The 22944-nt window shown below is 52.4% G+C and overlaps 1 protein-coding gene across 1 annotated transcript in view; it reads right to left on the bottom strand.

Annotated features, from left to right (window-relative positions):
* Positions 1 to 22944, bottom strand: part of KCNN3 (potassium calcium-activated channel subfamily N member 3) — a 149135-nt gene that overhangs the window by 89750 nt on the left and 36441 nt on the right. Inside the window, exon 2 of the mRNA XM_045545213.1 lies at positions 14721 to 14816. Within this exon, the coding sequence (XP_045401169.1) occupies positions 14721 to 14816 (96 nt within the window). The remainder of the gene's footprint in view (positions 1 to 14720; positions 14817 to 22944) is intronic.

The following is a 22944-nucleotide window of genomic DNA, read 5'->3' on the forward strand; positions in this document are numbered from 1 at the left end:
CAGCCAGGCCTTAGGAACAGGAGCCTGTCCTGCTGACACTGTGGGATGGTGGCGGTTTCCAGCCACCCCGCCAAACCTGCAAGGTAGAATCCTGCAGGCGAAGGCAGGATGTAAACTCCCCGCCTTGGGAGAAGCTAAGTCCCCGAGGCTGCTGGGGAACAATGTATTTTTAGGTGTAGGCTTGGTTTGGGAACAATAAGAGAAGAGCAAAATTGTAAAATCCTAAGGTTCTTGTAAGGTCTGACTGGCTCAGCTCCTGCTAAACATCCAAAAAGATCCAACAGAGCAAGACAAACTGAGCCTCCCTGCAAGTCCCTGGCTCCTGGTGGAGCCATGTTCCGTCAGTGAGATCAGGAACCTCAAGCTTCGGGGGCTGGGAAAAGTGTTTTTCCATTCCTGACTCTTGAACAAGAGTGTACCAGGTGGCTGTCATCTTTAATCCTAAAGATCCCCCAAGGAAGGAGATTTGTCAACCTTTCCTCTAGCCCAATCCTGTGCTTTAAAGTCAGAGCAGGTGCCAGTGGTTGAGGGGGGCTCAGCCTGCACCATAATCTACACCTGTCTCCTGCCCCCACTGCCACCCCTCAATCTTTGATACAGACTATTGCTGTTCTCTTGATTTCATGCAAAATGCTTTGCCAGTGCAACCCGGAGACAAATTCCCTAGCTTCCCTGTCCCCGCATCAGATTGCCACCCCTGCGCTCCTTGTCATGGATAGTTTGGGGCGCTACCATTTTCGACATGGATGTCTGACCTCCCCTGCTCCTCCTCACCGGGACCCAGCCCGCCCCTCTTTCTGTTCTCACTTCTTGCCACTCCCGTTATGGCCAACCGCATCCCTCCCATTCCCAACAGCCCTGAGTTACCCACTTTTCACAGCTGCTCGAGAAGGTCCCTTCCCCTAAAGGACCCTCACTCCACCTGCACCTGCTAGAACTGTGCCCAGCCCTCACGCCCGTCTCAGGCGCCTTTCCCAGTGGCTCCTTGCTCCCACCCAAACGGAGGTGCTTGCGTGCCCTCTGCACCCGGTCCCGCGGTGCGGCGCTCAGCGCTTGCAGCCAAGGCGTGTGAGCATTTCCGAGCTTATCTCTCCATTAGATCACAAGCCTGTTTAGGGCAGGGGCCTTGCCTTCCCCCAGAGCCTGGCTCAGAACAGATCTTCAATAGCGCTGTGCTGAATGAATTAATCACCTTTTGTCCAGTCCTCAGGGGAGGCAGAGAACAGTTGCTATTTCTAACAGCAGCAGGAAGACAAATATCGCCCTGCCCACTCTCCCCACCCCCATTCCACACACACACCCAGTGGTGGTAATTTCTCTTTGCTTTCAAATCGATAAGGTTTCTAGCACATTCTAGTAAGAGGCATCACAGAGAGCTGGAAGGGACCTTGGAGAGCCCCTAGCTCCCTCCCCGACTGCACAACAAGGGAACTGAGGGCAGCGAGGGGCAGGGTCTGTCAGCAATAAACATAGCAGGCAGGTGTCAGGGATGTACCGGACTCCCCGCCTGCTGGTCCCACAGAGCTGCCGCGCGGTACTGAGTTCAGAGGCTGCGGCTGCTGTGCACCTGGCGGGTGGCTCCACCGTGGCAGGTCACTGAACTGTTTGTGGCTGTGGCCAGTGTAGTCACAGCTCATTGGTCACAGCTAAGGCCAGCTGCTGCAGCTGAGTAGTATCTTTGATGAAGTCCGGCCGTGGTGGCATGTGGCCACGCAGCAACACTTTCCTGTGACACAGCCTGTTGGGGTGGCGTTGCTACAACCAGTCTCACAGGGTTGCCCTTTCACTTCCCAGACCGAGCGCAGCACAGAGGCGTGTCCAGTCTGTCGTCCTCGGCTCCATCCCGGACCAAGCGGGCGCCACGCCCCTCGCAGATCACGGCTCGATAAAACGTGTTATAGGCATGCGTAGCAGGCGTGTTGTGGGGGCTGGGCTGGGTGGGCACCTAAAGCTACAGCCTAAGGGGAGGCCACAGAGTTTTTAGAATGAAAAAAATTTGCAAATCCTTTTTTCTTCATTTCTCCTGTCTTTAATCCAACAATAGAAAGTTTACCTCCCAGATTCCATTTCTGGTTCAACATTTGTATCAATGGTTTAGATGAAGCTATCATAGTCAGGCTCATGAAATGTGGGAGGACAGGAAGCTGGGAGGGCCCTCGATACATGTTGCTGAGTGAAATGCTAAAGGCCTGGACGACTAGAACGAAGGGCTGAGACAACCGCAGGCAAACGTAACAGGGGAAAATGAGAGGTGCAGCTCTTGCCCCAAAAAGCTAAGGTACCGGCAAGGATGGGAGAACAGGGGCAGGGGGTGGGGAGCCGGCGGCTTAGCATGTCCGTGAAGAAGTCAGAAGGGTTTTAGTCAATATTTGATTCAATACGAACTAACAGGCTGCTATGGGAGCCAAAAGGCGCTGGCCTCTTGGCCGCAGTAATGGAAGGAAAAGGCAGCAGGTGCTGTCTGTGACAAGCAGATCCCAGGGGTGTGGGGCATCATGTGGCACCACACCCCTGGGCAGCTACAGACCAAGTGGATCCTGTCCAGAACAGAAGGATCAGGGCAGAGACAGGACGCCTAACCGTGCCAGGGGAGTTGGGGACATTTAATCTGGGGAAGAGAAGACCCTGGGAAGTCCCAGGTCTAACTCAGCGGGGCTTGGGTGTGAGGCTGCTGGCACCTTGCCACAAGAACCCTCACAAGGAGGAGAAAACACGGGCAGGGAAACTGAGGAGGCTGCTGAAGCCTGACCCACCCGGACCACTGGCAGCCCAAGGCACGGTGTCTAAAAGAAAGGCCAGCCTCAGCCCAGGCAGGCATCAGCTTGGGGCAGAGGCAGGTTGATCCTGAGGGCCAGGGGCCTGGTAAGGACACAAGATATAGGAGCCTGCCCCTCGGCAGACGGGCAGGCAAGAAAGAACAGGACCCAGCACGAGGCTCAGCTGTGCTTCAGGGAAGACTCCAGCCTAGCAAGGGTCCGGAGGCAAGGCAGAGACACTGAAGTAGGTCCCAGTTCTGATGCTGAGGATGTTACCCTGAGATGCAAGCTTCCCACCTCCCAAGGGTGCTGGGCCTCATCCTTGTGGTGAGGCTGGGACCCAAAGGGAGGACAAAAGGGAAACCAGGAGAAGGAAGGGATTTCCAGTAGGTAGAGGAGCTGCCATAGTGCAGAACAGAGGCCGGGTCCTTCTGGAGAGGTGGCTGGGAGGAGGGCCCAGGAGCTGTGGCAGGGTTGGGCCTACAGTGTCTGGGTTGCTGTTTAGCCCCAGGCTTCATCGTGCTCACTGTATTGCCCGGTTTTGGAGGGGAGTGCCTGTGACTCAGCCCACCTTCCAGGCTGCTTCTAGTCACTGCAGGAATTGGGAACAGGAGAGAGTTTGAGGACAGCACTCTCCCCACTCAGGGAAACCAGCAAGCTCTGGACACGGTCAGCCTGGTTTGCGCCAGCGCTGCCCTCCCCAGCCACATGACTTTGGTCACATTTCTTACCTTCTCTTGGCTTCAGTTCCCTTATCTATAAAATGGGGATCATAAGAGAGGCCGCCTCACAGGACTGTCTCTGGGAACAATTGAGGTAATAAAGGCACAATCCCCAGCACACCAGAGGTCAGCAAATGGCGGCTGCCATCATTATCATCTGTGGGATTACAGACCACTTTCCAAATCTCACCTTGGAATGGGAACCCCGGCCTGTGACGTGAGGGTGATGGGGCAGGGTAAAGGCAAGTTCAGTGGCTGACAAAGTGGGGGACGCTCGTGGGGACAAGCGGATGAAGAAAGTCCACCACAGTCTGCGGTGGGGCACATGAAGTTACACAGAAATGACAAAGTCAGTTCTGGGGATGGATGGCCGTGATGGTTACACAGCAATAAGGACGTTACCAAACCATATACTTAACAGTGATTACAACGGACGATTTGGGGTTATGCATATTTCACCACAATTTTAAGAAATGTTTTAAATGACAAAGTCACAACGTGGGCCCAGGTCTACTGACCACAAGCCCAATATCCCTCCCACCACGTGACAGGTTTGTATGGAATGATACGTTCAGAGGAAACAGAACTCTGCTCAACTGAGTTGCATCAAATTCTTTAATTCAAAGATAAACCAGGGACAGTTCATATAGTTTCCTACTCCAATTACTGGGTTTTGGAAATTTTGAGCAGTGGTGATTTTGCCATCTTTTCTCTTAAAAACAGGAAAATGTCATTTTAGTAGATTCCCACTCAACAGGAAACTAGAATTATCAGAATTTTCTTGCTCGTACAATGCGACGATTGTATAGAAGCCCCCAAACACTACAAATTCTACAGCACCTTCCAACTTTCCAAATCCTCGGAGAGTCAATTATCTTCAGCCCGGGAAACACTGCGCTCCTACTATGTACAACACCCTTTATTAGGCACAGCAGGGGTGGCTACAGAGATGAGTAAGAGAATACGCTGTCCTCGCTGAGCTTATAAAGGGGCGAGATGTTCCTTAATCAGGAGTGTGCGTTGGAACCCCTGCAGTGCTGTCAAAACACGCATCCCCCCAAGCAGGGGGTTCTCTAGCTTGTGAGGGCTCCAGACATGACACAGGGGATCTGACGCACATCCTCCACCAAGAACTGCTGCCGTGGGGGAAAAGATCATCATTAAAAAATATCGACAACACCACAAAATAGAATGAATTAACTCTGGAAAGTCACGTTGGCCCTCTCAGAGAAAAAGAATACTCTGCGAAGTCGAACCCGTGCTCCCGTGCTCCCGTGCTCCCAGTGACGTGGAGAAGGGGAATTTGCATTCATGGAAGGAGGCTGGAATTGAACAGTGAGGACGGGATCTCGGTCACTTACTTTAATTATCCTAAAAGCTTTAAGATGTCTGACCAGTTTACGTTTGTAAGAGACTTAAGAGGAGTCACCTTTAAACTTTAAGATGTTGGAGCCAAAGAACTGTCTTTGTGACTGTTTACTATTTCGAGTTTGAGGCTGCATTAAGGGGACAGCCAGCTTCGTTTCTGGGCAGAGAAGCAAGACTGTTATGAGATGGGACACAGTTGCTTGGATAGTCCCCACTAAGGCCTCCTGAATGCAAACATGTCAGTCATTGCTACAAAACCCTTCACAGCTACTCTCCTTGTCACTGAGCGTCCCTCAGACATGGAATCTTGGCCATAATTCGAGGCCCCAGACATCATCTGATCCAATCTGCCCACTTTACAGACAACACAACTGAGGTTAAGCCAGAACAAGGAGCTTGTCCAAGCCCACACTGTGATCAGTATCCCAGACAGACCGGACACATGGTCCCATGTAAGAGTGGTATTGGCTTGCTGGCATGGGACTCCTCAGGTGGGGCAGGTACTTGCTGTTTATTCTCAGAACCTTTTCATTCTCTTAGCAGCCCGAGTCGGGGCTGTGATGTTTTGTATCCTAAATTACACCGGAAGCTTCTTGAGAAGCATGTCCACGGCCCCCTGACTTCCCATGGCCCAGGGCGAGGACAAGTGTGTGGTTTCCAAGGTAACACATGGCTGGGTGGATTCAGCCTGGAGAGGGAGGGGCTTCTTCTTCCCAAAGGGCCTTGTCTTGAGCCAGCGCGGGGGGGGGGGGGGGGGGGGGGGGGGGGGGGGGGGAGGAAGAGTGGGAGGCAGGTGACAAACCGCCTTCCCATTCACAAGCACTGGCTCCTCCCAAAACCATTGCCCCCCCACCTCTGTCCCCCTGCCAGGGTTCTAGGGCAGAGGATACCCCTGACGTCCTGGACTCCCGGAGCTGAGGAAGCGCCTGGAGGACTTGGTAAGAGGTGTCTGCCTGCAAGTCAATAGAGCTCCTGTTGGCTCACTGGGGAGGAAGAGCCTTAATGTGCCCCAGGTGGGGGTTTCCACACCTGTTAGCAGACACAGCACATGCCCTGTCAAGAAGAATACAGGATAACATTTTCGAGTGACAAAACAGAAAGTCAGCACAGGCAGCCGACAAGCAAGCCTTGCTGCCACGCCGGGCACACCCGCCCCATCGGAGACAGGAGGCCAGCCGGGGCCTGGGGAGAGCAGCAGGGCAGGAAAGCCCTCCTTGAGGCAGAAAGAGTTAAGCCGGAGAGTTTAAATATTTAGCAAATAAAACCAAAATGTCACACAGAGACTGCCAGGGCTGGTGTGGTAACCATGGCAATCCGCGGCCTGGCAGATCCGCGTGAAAAGGTGCGGGGACCAAGGTGGGTCACCCAGAGCGTGGCAGGGAGGGCCACGGTGGGCTTGTCTCCCTCCCTAGGGCAACCCGCTGGGGCCCTCGGCCCCTTAAGACGCAAAAAGCGCAGGCCAGAAGCCAGGGCTGTGGACTCCAGGTGGGTTCCTCAGCCTGTGGGAGACTGAGTTTTCTCTATAGCATGAGGGGAAAATAAATCTGCCACGCCTCCCCCCAAATTTGTTGCTCATTCGTTTGTTCAGCCTACACTCACTGAGCACCTACTGTGTGCTAGGCACGCTCTCAGCCCTGGGGTACAACGGTGACTCCAGTACAGTCCCCACTGCCCTGGAGCCCCCAGCCAGGGAAGGAGGTGCAGACGAGGAATAGTATTTACGGCCAACACAGGACACGCAATGACAGCGGTCGGAGCCAATGCTAAGTCAACTCCCAGCAGGGCACCTTCCCCAGGGAGTGGGGGCGGCCAGGAAGAGTTCCTGCAGGAGGAAACGTCTATGCTGAACCCCAAAAGGCAAGGAGGCGAAGTCAGCCCGGCCAAGGGTCTGATGATACCTGGGAAAAACTCCAAACGGACTCGCAGTAGACAAGATGTGGCGATGCCATCACGTCCGAGGCGGCTGCTAACGTGTCAGCCTCTGAACTCTCTGTCTTCAAAGAGAGAAGTCTGAGCAGGAGTGACCCATGGCGTTGCGACTGCTCGGGCCAAGCCGGTGGTGTGGCCTCTGCCCCCCTCCTCTCCCTCTCTCCCTGTCTTTCCAGCCCGGCCGGGCACGGGAGGGCTGGGTGGGAAGGCCGAGGACAGGGAGAGCAACACCACAGCGAGCCACCGTCGGCAGCGGCCGGACCAGAACACACTCCCTCCGTTTTCAATTTCCCGTGTGTGCCGCGATCGGCCATGGGAGCCTTCATAAAAGTGGGGCAGGAGATGGATGTAAACCTCACAGAGGGGGCTACCAAAGGCCGTTCTCTTGCGGAGCCCAACATTCCTTCAGCACTGGAATCCCCTGAGCTCCCGTCTCCCGTCTGCTCATCACACCTGAGTTAAGGAGCTGATGTCCTCACACTGAGTCAGGCTGAGCTCTGTTTGGGGGTCTCAAGATCTCAAGGGTCAATGAAGGCAATTCAAATCCATCAGCCAACCAGCCTGCGACACCCTTAGGAAATGTCCACCAGGTGTCTGCAAGAAGGGTGGGGACCCCAGGTCCATAGCGTTTGGGCAGCCCCCTCTCCCCTCGGAGGACAGACACAACCTTCTCTTCTCCCCCCACTCTCCTGGAACATACAGGTCTCTGCTCCTGGTAATACAGGGCTCAGCCTCATCCCCCTGTGAAAACTGCCCCCTCCTACGTGGCCACTCGTGTTCACACACACCTTGTATTATGGCATTTATGACCCTGGGTCCCAGTGGATCAAGGTCTAGGACAAGCAGGTTCCAGAGGCAGGAAGTGGGTCTGAATTACCTCTGGATTCCCAATGCCTGGCACAAAGTCGTCCTGCAATACATGTTTGTTGAATAAATACACAAACGAATGGGCTCACCATTTTTATAAATTGTCTGAGGATTAGCAAATTTAGAGAGGTCAGTACGCAGCTCTGCCATTATCCCCATGTCCCTCCGTGCCAGGGCACCTTGCAGGTAAGTTCAGGATGTGACCTGAGCCCGCTTCCTTTACAGGGAGAAGGGAGGGCGAGGACACAGAGATTCAGCCTGAGCCGTCCTGCCCATGGCCCGATGGGAGGACGCCACTAACACATTTAGCAGCGGGACCCGAAGCACCCGCACCAGTGACGCCTCCTGCATCGCAGACGCCGGTATCCCTGCGACAGCACATCACACACCCAGGAGGAAACTCCAATCTATGGGACAATCATGCCACAGCGGGTGAAGGCTTTTATAACGTGAGCTGTCTCCTGAACATAATTTATGTCCTATAATTTGAAGTAATTTCCCTGTCTGCTGAGAACTCTATTGGTATTTAATAAAAATATCCACTTTTATATACCTAATAAATTAAAAGTCTCCCCTTTTTTTGGTCCCTTGTGTTTCAAATGCATGAGGTTGAAGGCTCATATATTGTCACTATCATTGTTTCTGTCACATTTGAAGAAAACTGGAAGCCTCTGAGGCCAACATTAGATCTTGAGGGGATCAACACCCCCAAACAAGAGTGGATGTCCCAGCCCCTGACCTGATCGATGCCTCTTACTTTGACTGTGGCTGGTGACCACAAACTGAAATCAATGGTGTCTCAAGTTGCCATCCAGGCACTGGATTATGTGAACCCTGCTACTGCCCTCTGTCCTATCTTGGGCTCACAGGAGTTCCCCCAGTTTAACTGAACAAACATTAACCAAGCAGCTGCACTGGCCTGGGTGTTGGGACCCACACCTCCCACCCCTGCAGCTTCATTAAGGACACCAGGTGCTGCTCCGCCTCTGGAAGTGGGCCTGTCTGCACCCCAGCCCCCACCCTGTTCTGTCCCCAGCTCTGAGCCAGGCACTTCCTCCCTGGGCACCAGTCCCTCCCTGTGTATGCCACTACACCAGAAACTGGGCCCCTGGGTCCTTCCTCTCCCTCTCAACTGGCTCCTTTCTGATAGCCGACAGACACATGTGGGCTCTCCGATCTACACAAACTGCTGAGACATCCCTCCCTCAGCCCTGTGTCCCCTCCAGCTCCCCTGGTTTTCCTCCATCCACAGCCAGACTTCTCACAAGAGGGGCCCATATTCGCTGTCCCACTGCCATGCCCAGTGACTGCCCTTAGAATGGGCACAATGACCTCCTCAGGGCCTTAAGCATGGGACAAGTGTGGGCCCCAACTCCATGGGCTCCGTGTGGCATGGCTTACCACTCCCTCTCTCCTCCCTGCTGGGTCTCCTCTGACCTCCCTGTTTCTTCTCAGTCCCCTTTGTGGGCTTCTCTCCCTCCACCCACTTCTCTCCTGTTGATGTCCCTTCAGGGACCTGTCCTGTGCCTTCCCCTCATCTCACTACCCCTGCTCATCCATCCCTGGCCTCTGCACACGTAGCCTCCATCACTGTCCTGGGGGCAGCTTGGTGCCCCCCCCCAACCTCAAACTCAACATGTCCAGAATTGAACTGACTGCCATTCCCTACCCTGACCTCCTGTGGTCTCCATCTCAATGAATGGCACTCCCAGCCACTGACTTTCCCAAGCAGTTGGTGGTCTCCTTCCTCTCCCTGCGGACGGCACCTCCATCCCAACTGGTGACCGGGTCTCATCAATTCCACTTGCTCAACATCTCGCAGGTACAGCCCCTCCTCCTGCCCCACTCTTGCTCTTGGCCTAGTTTAGGACATTGCCATCCCTATCCTGGGCCACGATAACATCTCTCTTGCCTCCTGCCTTGGAAATTGCCCCTTCCTACACTTGCATGCTGAAGTGGAGAGCCCTGTCTAAAATGCAAATCTGATCAACTCTCTCCCCAGCTTGAAACCCCCTCATGGTTTCTGCTGCTGCCTACAAGACATTCCCTTCAGCAAGGCAGACAAGTCCGTGCTAGTCCTGCCTGCCTTCCACAGTGAGTGACCCAGGACCTTGTCCTTGAGGCACTTGGAATGCACTCTGCAGTTTCCCATCCAGGGCCTCTGTTTACTTCGAGACCTCCGCCTGGGATAGCCTTTCCATTCCGTTTGCCCAGCAAACACATCCTCATCTAAGCTAAGGCATTTCGCATCTATTATCTAATTTAATCTGCACTACAACCCTGTGTGGTAGGTACTATTATTATTAGTTCTACTTTACAGAAAGGAAATAGACTAAGAGAGATCAAGTAACTTGCTAAAGGCCACCATACACACCAAAATGTGACAAAGAGCATGGTTTGAACCCAAGCTGGGCAGCTCTAAAGTCTGTGTTCTCAGCCATCTGCTGATTCTGCCTTCCAGGATGGCACCAGAGACATTAATTAAAGCCATGGATTCACTCAAGGTTGGTGACCCCTTGGAGGAGCAATGGTGAACTCAGGGTTTCTAGCCTAGAGAACTGGGGTCTTGTCTCAGGTTCTGCAGAGAAGAGCCTCATCAAATAGATGTTGAGTGAATGACTGAGCCCCGTGGGTAACCAAGAGAGGGGAGGGGAGGAACTGGGGCAGCAATGAAGAGCTCAGTATTTCACATGTGGAGCCAGGGACAGGACGATGCCATCTATAATGTGAGCCTGCAGCCTGGGGAGAGGGGGCTGGCACTGCCGACATGGGAGCTGTCGGTGACAGCCAAACCACGGGAGTGAATGGACTCTCCAAGAGAAAGCGTGGTTTTCAGCCAGAGTTTTGGTAAATAAACAAAATGTGGCCAGGCACAATGGCTCACACCTGTAATCCCAGCACCTTGGGAGGCCAAGGTGAGAGGATCCATTGAAGCCAGGAGTTTGAGAACAGCCTGGGCAATGTAGCAAGACTCCATCTCTACAAAAAAAGTTTTTTTGAAAAAATACACTGTCTTTGTGTTTTCATTTCTTTCCAGGACCCACCTGCTTGGGGATAACAGATGCCTGAGTCTTTGAAAGCTCCATGCTCCAAAATGCTGAGAGAAGAGGCCACTGAGGAAAGACGGGGCCATCTTCAAGCAAAAAAGGCTACCACGTGGAAAACACGTGGGCCTTCTTTTCCCTGCTCCAGAGGCAGAACCAGGGCTGCGGGCAAGTTCCAGGGAGGCTGTCCTCTCTCAGCAGAAGGACGAACTTTCTAAAGAATCATGCTGCCGGTAGATAGGGGAGCCTCCTTGTCACTGCAGCACACACAGAGGCCAGCGAGTGGGTGCCATGGTTTGGATGTGTCCCCTCCAAAATTCAGGTATTGCCAATGTGACAGTATTAAGAGGTGGGGCCTTGAAGAGGTGATTAGGCCATGAGGGCTCCTCCCTTGTGAACGGGATTAAAGCCCTTATGAAAGAGGCTCCACACCGCATCCGGTCTCTTGGCCTTCTGTCCTCTGCCATGTGAGGACACAGTCTTCCTCCCCTCCGGAGGATGCAGCGTTGGGCACTATCTTGGAAGCAGAGAGCAGCCCTCATGGGACAACTGAATCTGCCAGCACCTTGATCTTGGACTTCCCAGCCTCCAGAACTGTGAGAGATACATTTCTGTTCTTTTTAAGTTACCTGGTCTCAGGTGTTTTGTTATAGCAGAAGAAAATGGTCTAAGACATTAGGGGAACAGACCAAATTATCTCCAAGAAACTTCCAACCCCGAGACTCCAAGACTTTAAACCAGAGCTTGGTTGAGAATTATCTAACAATGTTTCGGAATTCTTCTTCCTCGAAAACACAAGCCGTCTAGGCTAACAAATAGGGATACTGTTCTAGAAGCTATCTGCCAGCCTCGCGTGTGTGCTGGGCCAGGGCCTGGGTGTGAGCTTCCGGGGCAGGGTTGGGGAAGGTGGGGACAGGGTCGTCTGGTCCCTTGCTAGAATTTAGCCGTGTGCCCAGCACCTGCTGTGGATGAGGGAAGTGGTGAGCATATTCGTACAAAAGGCCCTGACATCACCCCCAGAGGACATGCAGCAGCCACACCCTACCCTGCCTCTTCTCCCAGACGAGCAGCAGCTGGCCTCCCCCACAGGAGTGTCTGCCAAGCGCTCCCCTCTGGATGACCCCACAGGCACACTTGGGATAACTCTGTCCCCGCTCTCAGGAAGCAGGTCCCCCGGCTGGCTGAGCAGCCAGACCTAAACCAGAGAATTACAGAATTGGAGGGCTCAGGACCCCTAATTAACAGAGGAGGAAACTGAGGCCCAAGACCACAAAGCTAAGTAATGGTATAACGGCTTTGGAAACCAGTTATCCTGAATCCAGCACCTCTCATTCAAAAACCTGCAAACACCTGCTCTTTGTCAGACACGGTGGGTCCCTGGATATGCAAAGATAATTATCCCTGAGGTGGACGAGAAAGACGCTGAATGGAAAATTACAATGTGGCCGGGTGAGGTACACTCAAGGGCTCCCTGGGAAGCAGGTCCTCCCGTCCGCTGTCTGCGCCCAAACCATTCCCATTTCCCTCGGGCGAGAGAAGGTCCAGCCATGCGCAGAAAGAACTCTATGGAAAGGTGGGAAGCACAAAGGGAACCAGGTGCTGATGACTTCTCCATGTGACGATGGGGGCAGGTAGAAACGGGCTGGGTGATGGGAGCTGAGAGTGCGGGCAGGGCCAGACCAGCAGGGAGGAAGCCCAGCCACCTGCCGGCACTGGACAGGTGTGACAGTGACCGTCTGACAGACCCAGCTGGTAAATGACAAGGCCCAGCTAGAAACAGTGGGGCAGAGGTCACAGGAAAGGGACCAGTGTTTCTGTTTCATAAAAGCCCACTCTGTACACTGTTCCCCACCTCCATAAGAGTTCAGCAAAGTGGGCGATATAACTTCCATACTTCAGATGGGGAAACTGAGGCCCAGAGAAGTTGTTACTGGCCCCAGGTCATCAAGCTGAAGTGTCCTAGTCAGGATTCAATGCTACTGATTTCACTTTATTTCTCCAAACTGTGAATGTTGGGCGAAGATAAGTGGCCCAAATAGCATCATCCACGACCCATGACTAGGGCAGAAACAGTGGCCATGGGCTGAACCTGGGACAAAGGGTGCCCAGCCAGGTGCTGGCCTGCCACAACATGACCCTGCCACCAGGCCAGAACTGAGGTCACACTGGGCCAGATCAGGCCTGAGAGCTAGGGCTGCAGGCTCAGGACTGGGAACGAGGACCTGAGGAGAATCAGAGGGAGGGACACCTGGCCCCACTCATCCCAACGCCTGGAGCAGCGAGCGGGAGCAGTCGGCTGAGCAGAACCGCGGTGCGGGGCCGGGGCCAAGAACAGCCCCTCTTCTTCCCCTCCCTGCAGCCTGGTCAAAACTGAGCTTATGGCTCTGCCTTTTCCCTTTGGCCTGTGGACACCTTCCTGCACAGGTCAGGGTGACACACATCAATACAGGCTCCCTACAGATGAGGACATGGGGGCTCCCAGGGGTCCCAAGACTGGTTTGGGGTGGATTGGAACCTGGCCTCAAGCCCAGACTGTCCACTCCTGTCCCATCTTGGTTCTTCACTGCCTGTACCCCTGGCTTCCTTCTGGAAGTGACTGGACAGTGGTCTGGGTTACAGTCCACCGCCTCCATCCAGCTCACGAGGAAGCTGCCTGGTGGCGTCTGGGACACTAGGCGCTCAGGGCACAGCCGCTGAGCAAGCACCTGCAGCCCTCCAGAGGCTGGAGAGTCCCAGCATCTAGTTGAGCGTCCTCTGGTCACCGACAGGCTGGAGCCCTGCCAAGGTGGCCCAGAGCCACGGCTTCTGCATCCCGGCCAGCCACAGCGGCCCCTGACCCTCGGCTGGAAAGCAGAACCACTCTCTAGGAGGAGGAGGTGTCACACCCACATCTGTGCCACTGCTCCACCCTGAAAATGCTGAGTAACGAAAAGGACTGGATTTGAACAGTGTTGTTGGACAGTGTTCTACAGGGCACTTTCCCATACCCTCCTCATTCCATCCTCACAACAGCGCAGCAAAGTTGGAATAAAGCCCCCACGTTCCAGGTGAGGAGACTGAGACCCAGAAGGGTCACAGGGCTGGCCAAAGACACACAAGAGAAAAGGTCATGGCCAAGACTCGACCCCAGATTTTCTGACTCTGAGCTCTGGTCTTCGTCAATCTCTTGCCTGCTGCCCAAATGTGACTCTATCTATGCTCCTCCGGCCAAAGGACCGGGATGGTTTCCAGATTCACATGCACATGAGAAAAAACATCTGGATATTTCAGAATTACCCAGGTTCACTTTGGAGCAGGTCAGCCTGAAGGCTGGGAGACGGGAGGCTCACTGTCACGAGAAGATGCCTCAGATCTGTTCACTCCTGCCTGACCCTCCTGGCCCAGGGTGAACCGTCCTCCCCGCATCGGCCAAACTGGAAGTGCACCCCAGAGGCCTGGCCAATGTTTCTCTGGGTGCCAAGTCACTCCTCGGCAGCAAGAAACAGAGGCCTCCTCGGCCACATCAGTCTTCTATTCTATCTAGAAAATGACACCTCCCAGCCTGGCATCCAGCAGGGATACAGCCTATAGCATTCAGAAATGCAGACTCCCTGGTGGCGTTTGGTGCAGAGTGTGTGTGCGTGTGTGTGTGCATGTGTGTGCATGTAGGGAAGCACAAGGCAGTCTGCCTCCTGCAGGGGATTGATTCAGCAGCTCAAGTCCAGAGAGGACCCTCCAAGAGACAGAAGTGGCAAAGCATCTCATCAAGGCTCTCCAGTGCCATGGTGATAACTGAGGGTCCTGAACAGATGGCCACGCTAGTCATGAAGCCATATATTTGCCTCCGGGATCCCCAAATGAGGATAATATCACAGTTGTTCTAAAGCCACAGAGCAGCCTCACAATTCTCTGTTCCATCAGGGTCCAAACCGGAAGAGAAGAGCCACAATCTTGGACACCATCTTATAAAATCACCTGGGCTGCTGCTTGGGTGTGGGTTTTTGGGGTGGGGATGGGCTCGGCCACTGCATGGGGGTGAGGGTGGGGGCACCTACCTGGACTTCACGTGTGTGGTAGGCGATGATCAGACCCAAAAGGATGAGGGTGGACAGACTGATAAGGCATTTCAGGGCCAACGAAAACATGGAATCCTGCAGGAAAAACGGAAAGAGAGAATTAGGGCCAGGAAAGGAGCATCTCACTTTACACTGATGCTGTGTCCAGGGGGAGGACTGAAGACAAAGGAGGGACTGTCACCAGCCCCTCCTGGGAGCAGGCTATAGCACAAAGTCAGCCTGAGCCATGGAAGAGCCTCAGACGGGGCCTGGGCCGGCCCTGTCCCAGCAGCTGTCCCTGGGCCTGTTTTCTAGTGCTAAATCACATTCGCATTCCTGGAATGAACCCTACTTGGGCATGATGTATTGTGTTTGTTATACATGGAGAGATTCAGTGTGCTGATGTGTTATTCAGAATTTTTGCTTCCACACTCATAAGTCATAGGAACATAATTCTTTTTTGTGCCGCTATCATATCATCTGGGCATCAATATTATATCAGCTTGGCCTCTGTTTTCTCTTAACAAACCTGAACCAGAGGATTTCCGAGGTAGAATTCTTTCAGGAATGAATTAGAACGTCCTGGCAGCCACTCTCACTGCATGGCATAGGCCAAGGGCAGGGGAGGGAGGCAAAGGCCGCAGAGCAGCTACTGGGGAGAGAAGGGGGAGGACACAGGAGCAGAGAGGTGTCCCGGGCAGGAGAAGGGACCTCAGGGTCCCTCCTACTAGGGCTGGGGGGTTGGGTGGGCCCCATGACCTTCACTGCAGCCTTCCAGCCCCAGGGCACATAGAGACAGACTTGTAGCATGTGGTTAGGAACATGACCTCTGGGGCCAACCACTGGTCCAAACCCTGACACCGCTGCTTAGAGCTATGTGACCTTGGGCTGCTCACTCCACCTCTCTGCATTTGGGTGCTTCATATGTCAGACAGGGATAATATCAGTACCTGCCTCATGGGGCTGTTGTGAAAATAAAGAAGTCAGTATGTGTAAGTGCCTAGAATAGTGCCTGCCTAGGTGAGTGTAAGCTACTATTACCATTTACATTGCATTCTCTGCAAATCAGGGCATCTGGGTTGGGACTTGCCCTCCCGGGCATCTGGAAGCCTGGAGGTAGGACAGGTCCAGTCCCAAAGGAGGACAGTAACACAGCCCTGAGCACAGGTAGCAGAAGAGATCTAGGAACCATTTCCCAGCACTTACCGTGTGGCAGCCCCGTGCTCGGTCCCCAGAGGTGCACACCACCTGGGAAACAGCCCTGTCCTCAAGGAGCTGGGAGTCAGAATGATGCCTGATTTCTGTAAAGCACCTTATAGTTTATTAATACATGGTGGCTTAACATATTTGTTCTCATCCATCCTCATAACAGTCCTTGGCCTTTATCCCAACCTTACAGACATTACAGGCAGAGGCCCAGTGGGGTGAATGGCTTGTGCCAGAGTTCAGCCCAGAGCACTGCCCACAAGCCCTCACGCCCACTCTCCAATGGGAAACAGGGTAGAAACGTGGGAAATGTCCATTTAAATAGACTTAAATGATATGTTAAAGCAACAATGGAAGGTAAGATATGATTAATTGCCAAGTGAAACCTACAGGACAGTTAGGGGAGCTCAAGGGAGGAAGATGTCACTCTAGATGGGCCAGAAAAAGCTTTCAGAGGTGGATGTGAGAGGGGGTTGAGATTTGCAGAGTGAGGTGGTGGTGGCCAATATGGCGACCACGAGAGTAAGAGGGAGGCTTGGAACTTGAACCCAGGACTTCCAGATGCGCAAGTCCAAGCCTCAGCCACCCTCTGTGGGTGGAGACAGAATGAGAGCTCTCCCTGATGTCTATCAATCTCACCATTCATTTCTTTGATACAGTTATTGAAACCTACTTTGTGCCAGGCACTGGGGATATAAAGGAGAACTAATGAAGTTCATTCATTCATTCACTCTTTCACAGCAATTTCAACCATTTCTCATTTGTTGAGCACCTACTGGATATCCAACAATGTGCTAGATGCTGTAGGAGATACAGTGAGGACCCCTGCCTGCCAGAAGCTTTCAGTCTGGCTTATACACAAACTGTGACTTTCTACACTGTGTGGGATTGTCCAGCTGTGGGAAAAGGTCTCCATTCTGCCCTGCTCACAAGATGGTCTAAACATAAGCCAGTCTTCCTTTAGCCTCTTCCATGTTCATTTACTCAGCACACGTGTGTGGGGGTGTCTAAGGGGAGCTGGTGCTGTGCTCGTCCAATCTGAGCACAAAGACAGACCGAGTTCTGGCCCTCAGGAAGACTTCCATCTTTAAAAGCACTGCTTGATGCCTGGGACGCCCAATCGCAAGACCTAGGTGGGCTGAAAAGAGTAAGCAGTGAATTCAAGGGTGCTCAGACTGTTTTAGGATAAGACAACCCCCCCTGTAGGAATGAACTGGGGATAGCTCACAAAGTTTTTCAGGCAGAAATGACCATAACTTCCTTTACAAAGGGGTCTGAAAGCATCTGGGGAGCATCACACCTCCCCTAGGAAGGATTTGGGATCAGCTGCACATTCCAACCTCTGATTTATTTCTTTTGGCAGAAACTGAAATCAGAATCCAAGCCTATTTCCATCATTTTTAGAGGAAGAGGGGAAGGGGAAGGGGCCAGATGCCATCTCTTCTTCTTTGAGCCTCTTCTTTTTGTCCCAAAACTCAAAGCCTTTATGTTAACAGGCAAGTCCCACCTGCTTCTTGGTTTGGCCAGTGCAACCTCCTTAGGCAGCTCCAGCCCCAGGGGGGACCCAGCTGTGCGCCAGAGCAAGGGGAACTCTCGATACTTCACAGATGTCTTTGCATTCGCCATCACACATCAATAAAAAAGTAAACCACCAACCATCTCTAACAGCTGGGAAACATGTCGAAGAAGTCTGGCTGGACTAGAAACGTTTTCTATTTGTTAGAATGTTGAATTATCATCTTTTCTTTGCCTCCTGAATGCCCATGAAGCTTGAAATGGATATGGTTCTTGGGGTGATGGCAGCAACACAGGGCTGCCATACACCGCATGGGGGGGGCTGCCACACCCACGGTGCCCTGAGTCACTCCCGTCCAAGGGCCAAAATGGGACTCGTGGAGCTGGAGGGAGTCCTGTGGTCAACTGGTCAACTCTTCTCCCCTGGGACTCAGAGCTGTTCAACACCAGAGTAATAATCCTTAACACACAGGAATGCTCAGGAATTCCGTCTCATTTGACAAGAGTCATTTTTTAAAGCCATTTATTCCTAAATGCCCAAAAATATTCAAGTGGTTAAGTAAATTTGAGACCAGCCAGTGATAGAACTCTACACAGCCACTAAAAAACACTCTTGTAGGGAATATTTGAAGACACAAAAAAAGGTTGATGACATGATATTAAGTGAAAAATTCAGACCTCAAAACTATACATGTAGTATATTTCCAATTATTTAATTTTTTTCACTTTTTTAATGTAGAAAAATACTGTGAAACTACATCAAATATCCTGAAGGACTGGGGTGTTTTTCTTATTGTCATTTTTCTTTTCTCTTCAAAATTTCTACAGGGAGAATATACTAGCTTTTATTGAAAAGATTTTTGGTTTATTGTTTTTAATCTGAGCCCTGGACTGCTAGAAAGAGGCAGCCCTGTCGACGAGGTGAGTCATCTTTGTCTGTGACGTGGCGAGCGCCTGGCCTCGGTGGCCGCGGGAAACACTCGCGCCTCCAGCCCGTCCCTTTGACGGGGATAAGGACGGGAGGCTCCAGCCTTGCAGAGAGCATTGCACTCACTCACCGCCCATTTCCTGGTCTCATACTGTAAAATGCCATGGTACCCAGATCACAGCACAAGATCATGTGCTCCTGCCAAGGGGCGACCGGGGCCCTGTGTGACCCTGGGGCTGGGTGACCCACCTCAGATGACTCTACCGCTTCATCTGACTCTCAGTTTACTGAATCCATGGCGTGATACATCACACTGTAGTACCTCCACAACCCAACAGATGCTGAGTACAAGTGCTTAATAAGTGCTTCTTGAAACTGCTTAATAATAATACTTTTCTTTTTACCTAACATTTACTGAGTCCCGACTAGGCACCAGCTCACAGAATAGGTCGTCTCCACACTTTACCTCCAATCCCCACCCTGCATGAAGGTCATAATGTCTCCATTTTACTGAGGATCAGACAGGTGAATTGACTTTTCCAAGCTCACACAGTTGCTTCTGCCAGATTTGTCTATATAGCATGTTTTCCCCTGCCTTTAAAATGACCCAGGCTCCCACGTGGGATAATGAGTTCCTGTCATCCTAGCAGAGTCTGGCTGCACCTATCAGGGGTGCTGCAGAGGAGATTCCTGGCAGGAGAGAAGGTTGAACTGAATTCCTGAGAGCTGCCTCCATCCACACAGTCCCTGTTCTGCTCTGAGCCAGAAGCTGCCCTTCACAGATCTGTGATTTCTCATTGGTGACAAGAATCTGTAATAAAGCACTACTACATGGGCCTACAGTGCAAGGGGCCATCATGAACCCATTTTTACAGAGGAGGAAACTAAGGCTTTGAGAAGTTAGGTAACTTGTCCAAAGGGCATGGCCAGCAAATGGCAAAGCCAAGATTTGCCAAAGCCGGGTTTTGCACCCGGCCCTGACGGGCTCTAGGTCCCGTCCCCAGCCCGGGCCCCAACATCCCACCCGCTTCTGCAGTCGTGACTTGCTGGACCTCCGATTTATGCAGGGAGGCTTCTCGGAGCTGCTCCAGCCCTTCTTATCCCGAGGCTGTGCGGAGGGTAATGAAGTGTGTTCCCTGGCTTCTGAGCCAGCCATATAAATTGCTCTCCTGGCCTGCCTTGTAGATTCCAAAGACAGGCCAGAATTGTAATGATGACGGTAGATCTTCCCAGAGACTTTAAAGTTCTAAATGTGTTTTATTGTTTGGAACATTGCAAAATACAGAAAGCTATGCTTACAGGCAGAGTCCTGGAGGGGCACTGAACCGAAGTGAAATATTAGCTTAACTAAGAAAAGGTGTGCAAGCTCCTTCCCCAACCAAGCCGATACCCCCAGAGAGAGTGTGTGTGTGTTTGTATGCATATGTGGTCCATTCATGATTTCTGTCACTGGCTGGAACCCCCAGAGGGAAAGAGGGGATAACATCTAGAGTCTGTATTTATTGAATTAAGGTCTGATGTGTCTCTACGTTTTGTGCATTCAATTGGGGAAATAATTGATTTAGAAATTTTTTTTTTGTTTAATAAGGTCAACTTTTCCTTCAATTTCATGGTGAGGATCCAAAATTGATTGATATTCACCATCAGCTTACGACTGTGGCTCTGTAATGGTTGTCCTAATTAGACACTCTTGCTAATTAATGCTATGCAGATTAAACCAGCCTCTCCTCCACTGGCAGGGAAGACCACATTCCTGGTTGCTGTTCTCCAGGGAGACCCAGAGCTCCTTTCCTTCCACATCAGCACCAGGCCCCACTGGCCTTCCTCCTTCCTCTGCTCTCACCCTGCCCTTTCCTCGGGCTCTTTTCTTTTTATCTCTCCCCTGCCACACTTATCGTAATGCAGGCTCCTCCTCCCAGGTGGAGCCGCCCAGTTAAATGACAGTCATTTGCCCTCCCAGCATCCTCAGAAGGGCCTCTCAGCCTGGCACCTACCAGAAGTCAGCCACCAAGTCCTATTTTGGTCACTCATGGTCCAGAATGGAGTCACTCAGACCCTCTGCACCCTTGGACTGTCCAACATGAAAGCAGGAAAAGCAGGCAATGCTGTCATAGTGGGATGGGGGGCTCTGGGAGGTCTGAGAAGGAAGAAGTACCGAGGCCCCGATGCTTCATAGCCAAGAGAGCTCTAGAGGAGAGGCCCTGGGCTTGGATCAGAGCGTGCAGAGGGTCTTGGCCTCCCCTGTGGTGAGCACCCAGCTTGGACAAGTTGCCACACTGTCCTAAGCCTTAGTCCCCTGGTAAAATGAGAGTCCTGCACTGAACGGTCCCTGGAGTTCAGCGAAGTCTGATGGCCGAGGCACTGGGCACACACACCATGACGTACACACAAGTCATGGAGACACTACAAATACACGTTTCCTTTTTTTCTCTTTTTTTAATTTTAGGAATTTTCTTTTCCCAGGCATTTCTATACACACTGAAATGGTGGGTGTGAAATGGTCAGCCACAAAACCCATGCAGACCACCCGCTCCTCAAACAGTACAAGGCAGGGCTCCTACTTTTAGCCGGGGGGCTCACTAGGAACATTTTGTTGTCTCTTTCTAAACAACAAGGGACTAGAAACCGAAAGGCCAGAATTCAAGTCATATCTTTGCCACTTACCAGCTGTGTGATACTGGGTGAGTCTCTTAACATCTCTGGGCCTCTGGTTCCTTTTCTGCAGACAAGGACTATACTCACTGTGCTCACAAGTGTTAGGGGATAAGATGAGATAATGCACATTAAAAAAACTCATTATTTTCACACAAAGAAAAGTTCACTTTCTCTTGCTACACAGACATCCGTGCAGGTAAACTCAGCTGCTCAGTCTGGGGCTGCTGATTGCACATCCAATATCAGCATTTTATGGTTGCAACAATTTACAAAGATACCTCCCAGGGATTTCAGAAAGACACTTTTCCCTTAACACCTGCCCCAGCAGCATGCTGGGGTCTGAGCCACCAAGTGTCTGGCCCTACATTTAAAAAAAGTAAATTTTTTAAATTGAAATGTATTTTAATTTTTAAAAAAAAGAGAGAAACAGACCCTTTTGGTAGTCTGTGGTGGGCCAAGCATTCACTCACTCATCCATTCACACAGCATGTATTTACTGACCTCCTACCATGCCCAGGCCCTGTGCTGGGCACTTGCAAAACTCCAGGGAGTCCCCACACCCTTCAACCCCAACCTGCTGCGCCTGAATCCCCCCAAGAGCTCCCAGGAGCTCATCCTAGGGGCTTCCCTCTGCACCATCATCACCTTTACGACCCAGCCTCCCCACTGGGCACTTACTCTGACCTCTCGGTCCTGCCCACGGTGCAAGGTCACGAAGAGACAAGCTGACAACACGGCAAGGAAGGGGCCCTGGAGGACGCGTAGGGCTGGGCCAGTCAGAAATCGGTGGGAAGCCCAGGCTGAGAGAGCCGACCTGCAAGTGGTTCCTTTGGGCTCAAATGACCAGGGCTCATCCAGCCGAGTGCCAGGCCTGGATGTGAGAGGCCAAGCTTCAGGCACCTTTCCCACCTGCCTGTGCCCACTGTGTGGGTGAGGGTGCCTTTGCCACAGGTCGCATGGGTGGAGACAGGGCTGAACCTCACGGCCACCCTTTCTGCACCCCAATCACCTTCTTATGAGAGCTTCTGTTCTGGGCTCACCTCTCAGCTCCACGCTGGGGCATGCTTGAGGCATACTCCCAGAGGGCGGGCGGAGAGCCGAGGATAAATCATCCACTCTCTCCTCCCAGTCCCAGACCCAGAAGCAGGGTCATTATGAGGCAGGTGACCAGTGTTGGGATCTGACCTAGACGCAGAAGCAGATGGCTTCTTGGAGCCCCGTCCTCAGTCTTCCCGTGCCCTCCCCTGAACGGCTTCTGTAAAGCCACCATCAAAGCTGGGAGCTGTAACTTGCCTCAATACTACAGGTAACCCCAGCTCCAAGAACCCCACTAGCCTGCCTGGGGACCCAAACCCACACCGTAACCACGCCATGTGTCCTCCTGTAGGCACCACCCAGCTAGTGACCAAGCACCTTTCACCATCTGACCTCTCTGCCCATTGATGTTGTTCACTGTCACTCCTTCCTGCCAGAACATACGCCCCAGGGGGCAGGATTTTTAACTTTCACTTGTTCACCCCTGCATCCCATGCCTAGAACCCTGTCCAACACATAGTAGGTCAATAAATATTAACTGAGTACTGAATATTTGAATGGAGTGAAATTTTGAGACATGTCAAGCAGGTAGGCCCTTCCATCCTGAATTTCCAAATTCATGGAAACTAAGGAGAGATGATCATAATGACCGCTCACATTCACTGTGCACTTACCGTGAGCCGGGCACTGTGCTGCCTGCATTAGACCCTCAGAGTAACCCCAGGGCCCCACACTAGAGATGAGGGTGCTGAGGCCCACAAAGGTGCAGTCACTTGTCCCCAGTCCACAGGGGAGGAAGCGGTGGAGGCTGGATTCAACCCAGGCTGGCTGGCTCAAAGATCCGTGCCCTCACCAGGGCAGGTCTGCAGGGAATCTCATGACAGG

Source organism: Lemur catta, chromosome 3, assembly GCF_020740605.2.
Source record: "Lemur catta isolate mLemCat1 chromosome 3, mLemCat1.pri, whole genome shotgun sequence".
NCBI lineage: Eukaryota > Metazoa > Chordata > Mammalia > Primates > Lemuridae > Lemur > Lemur catta.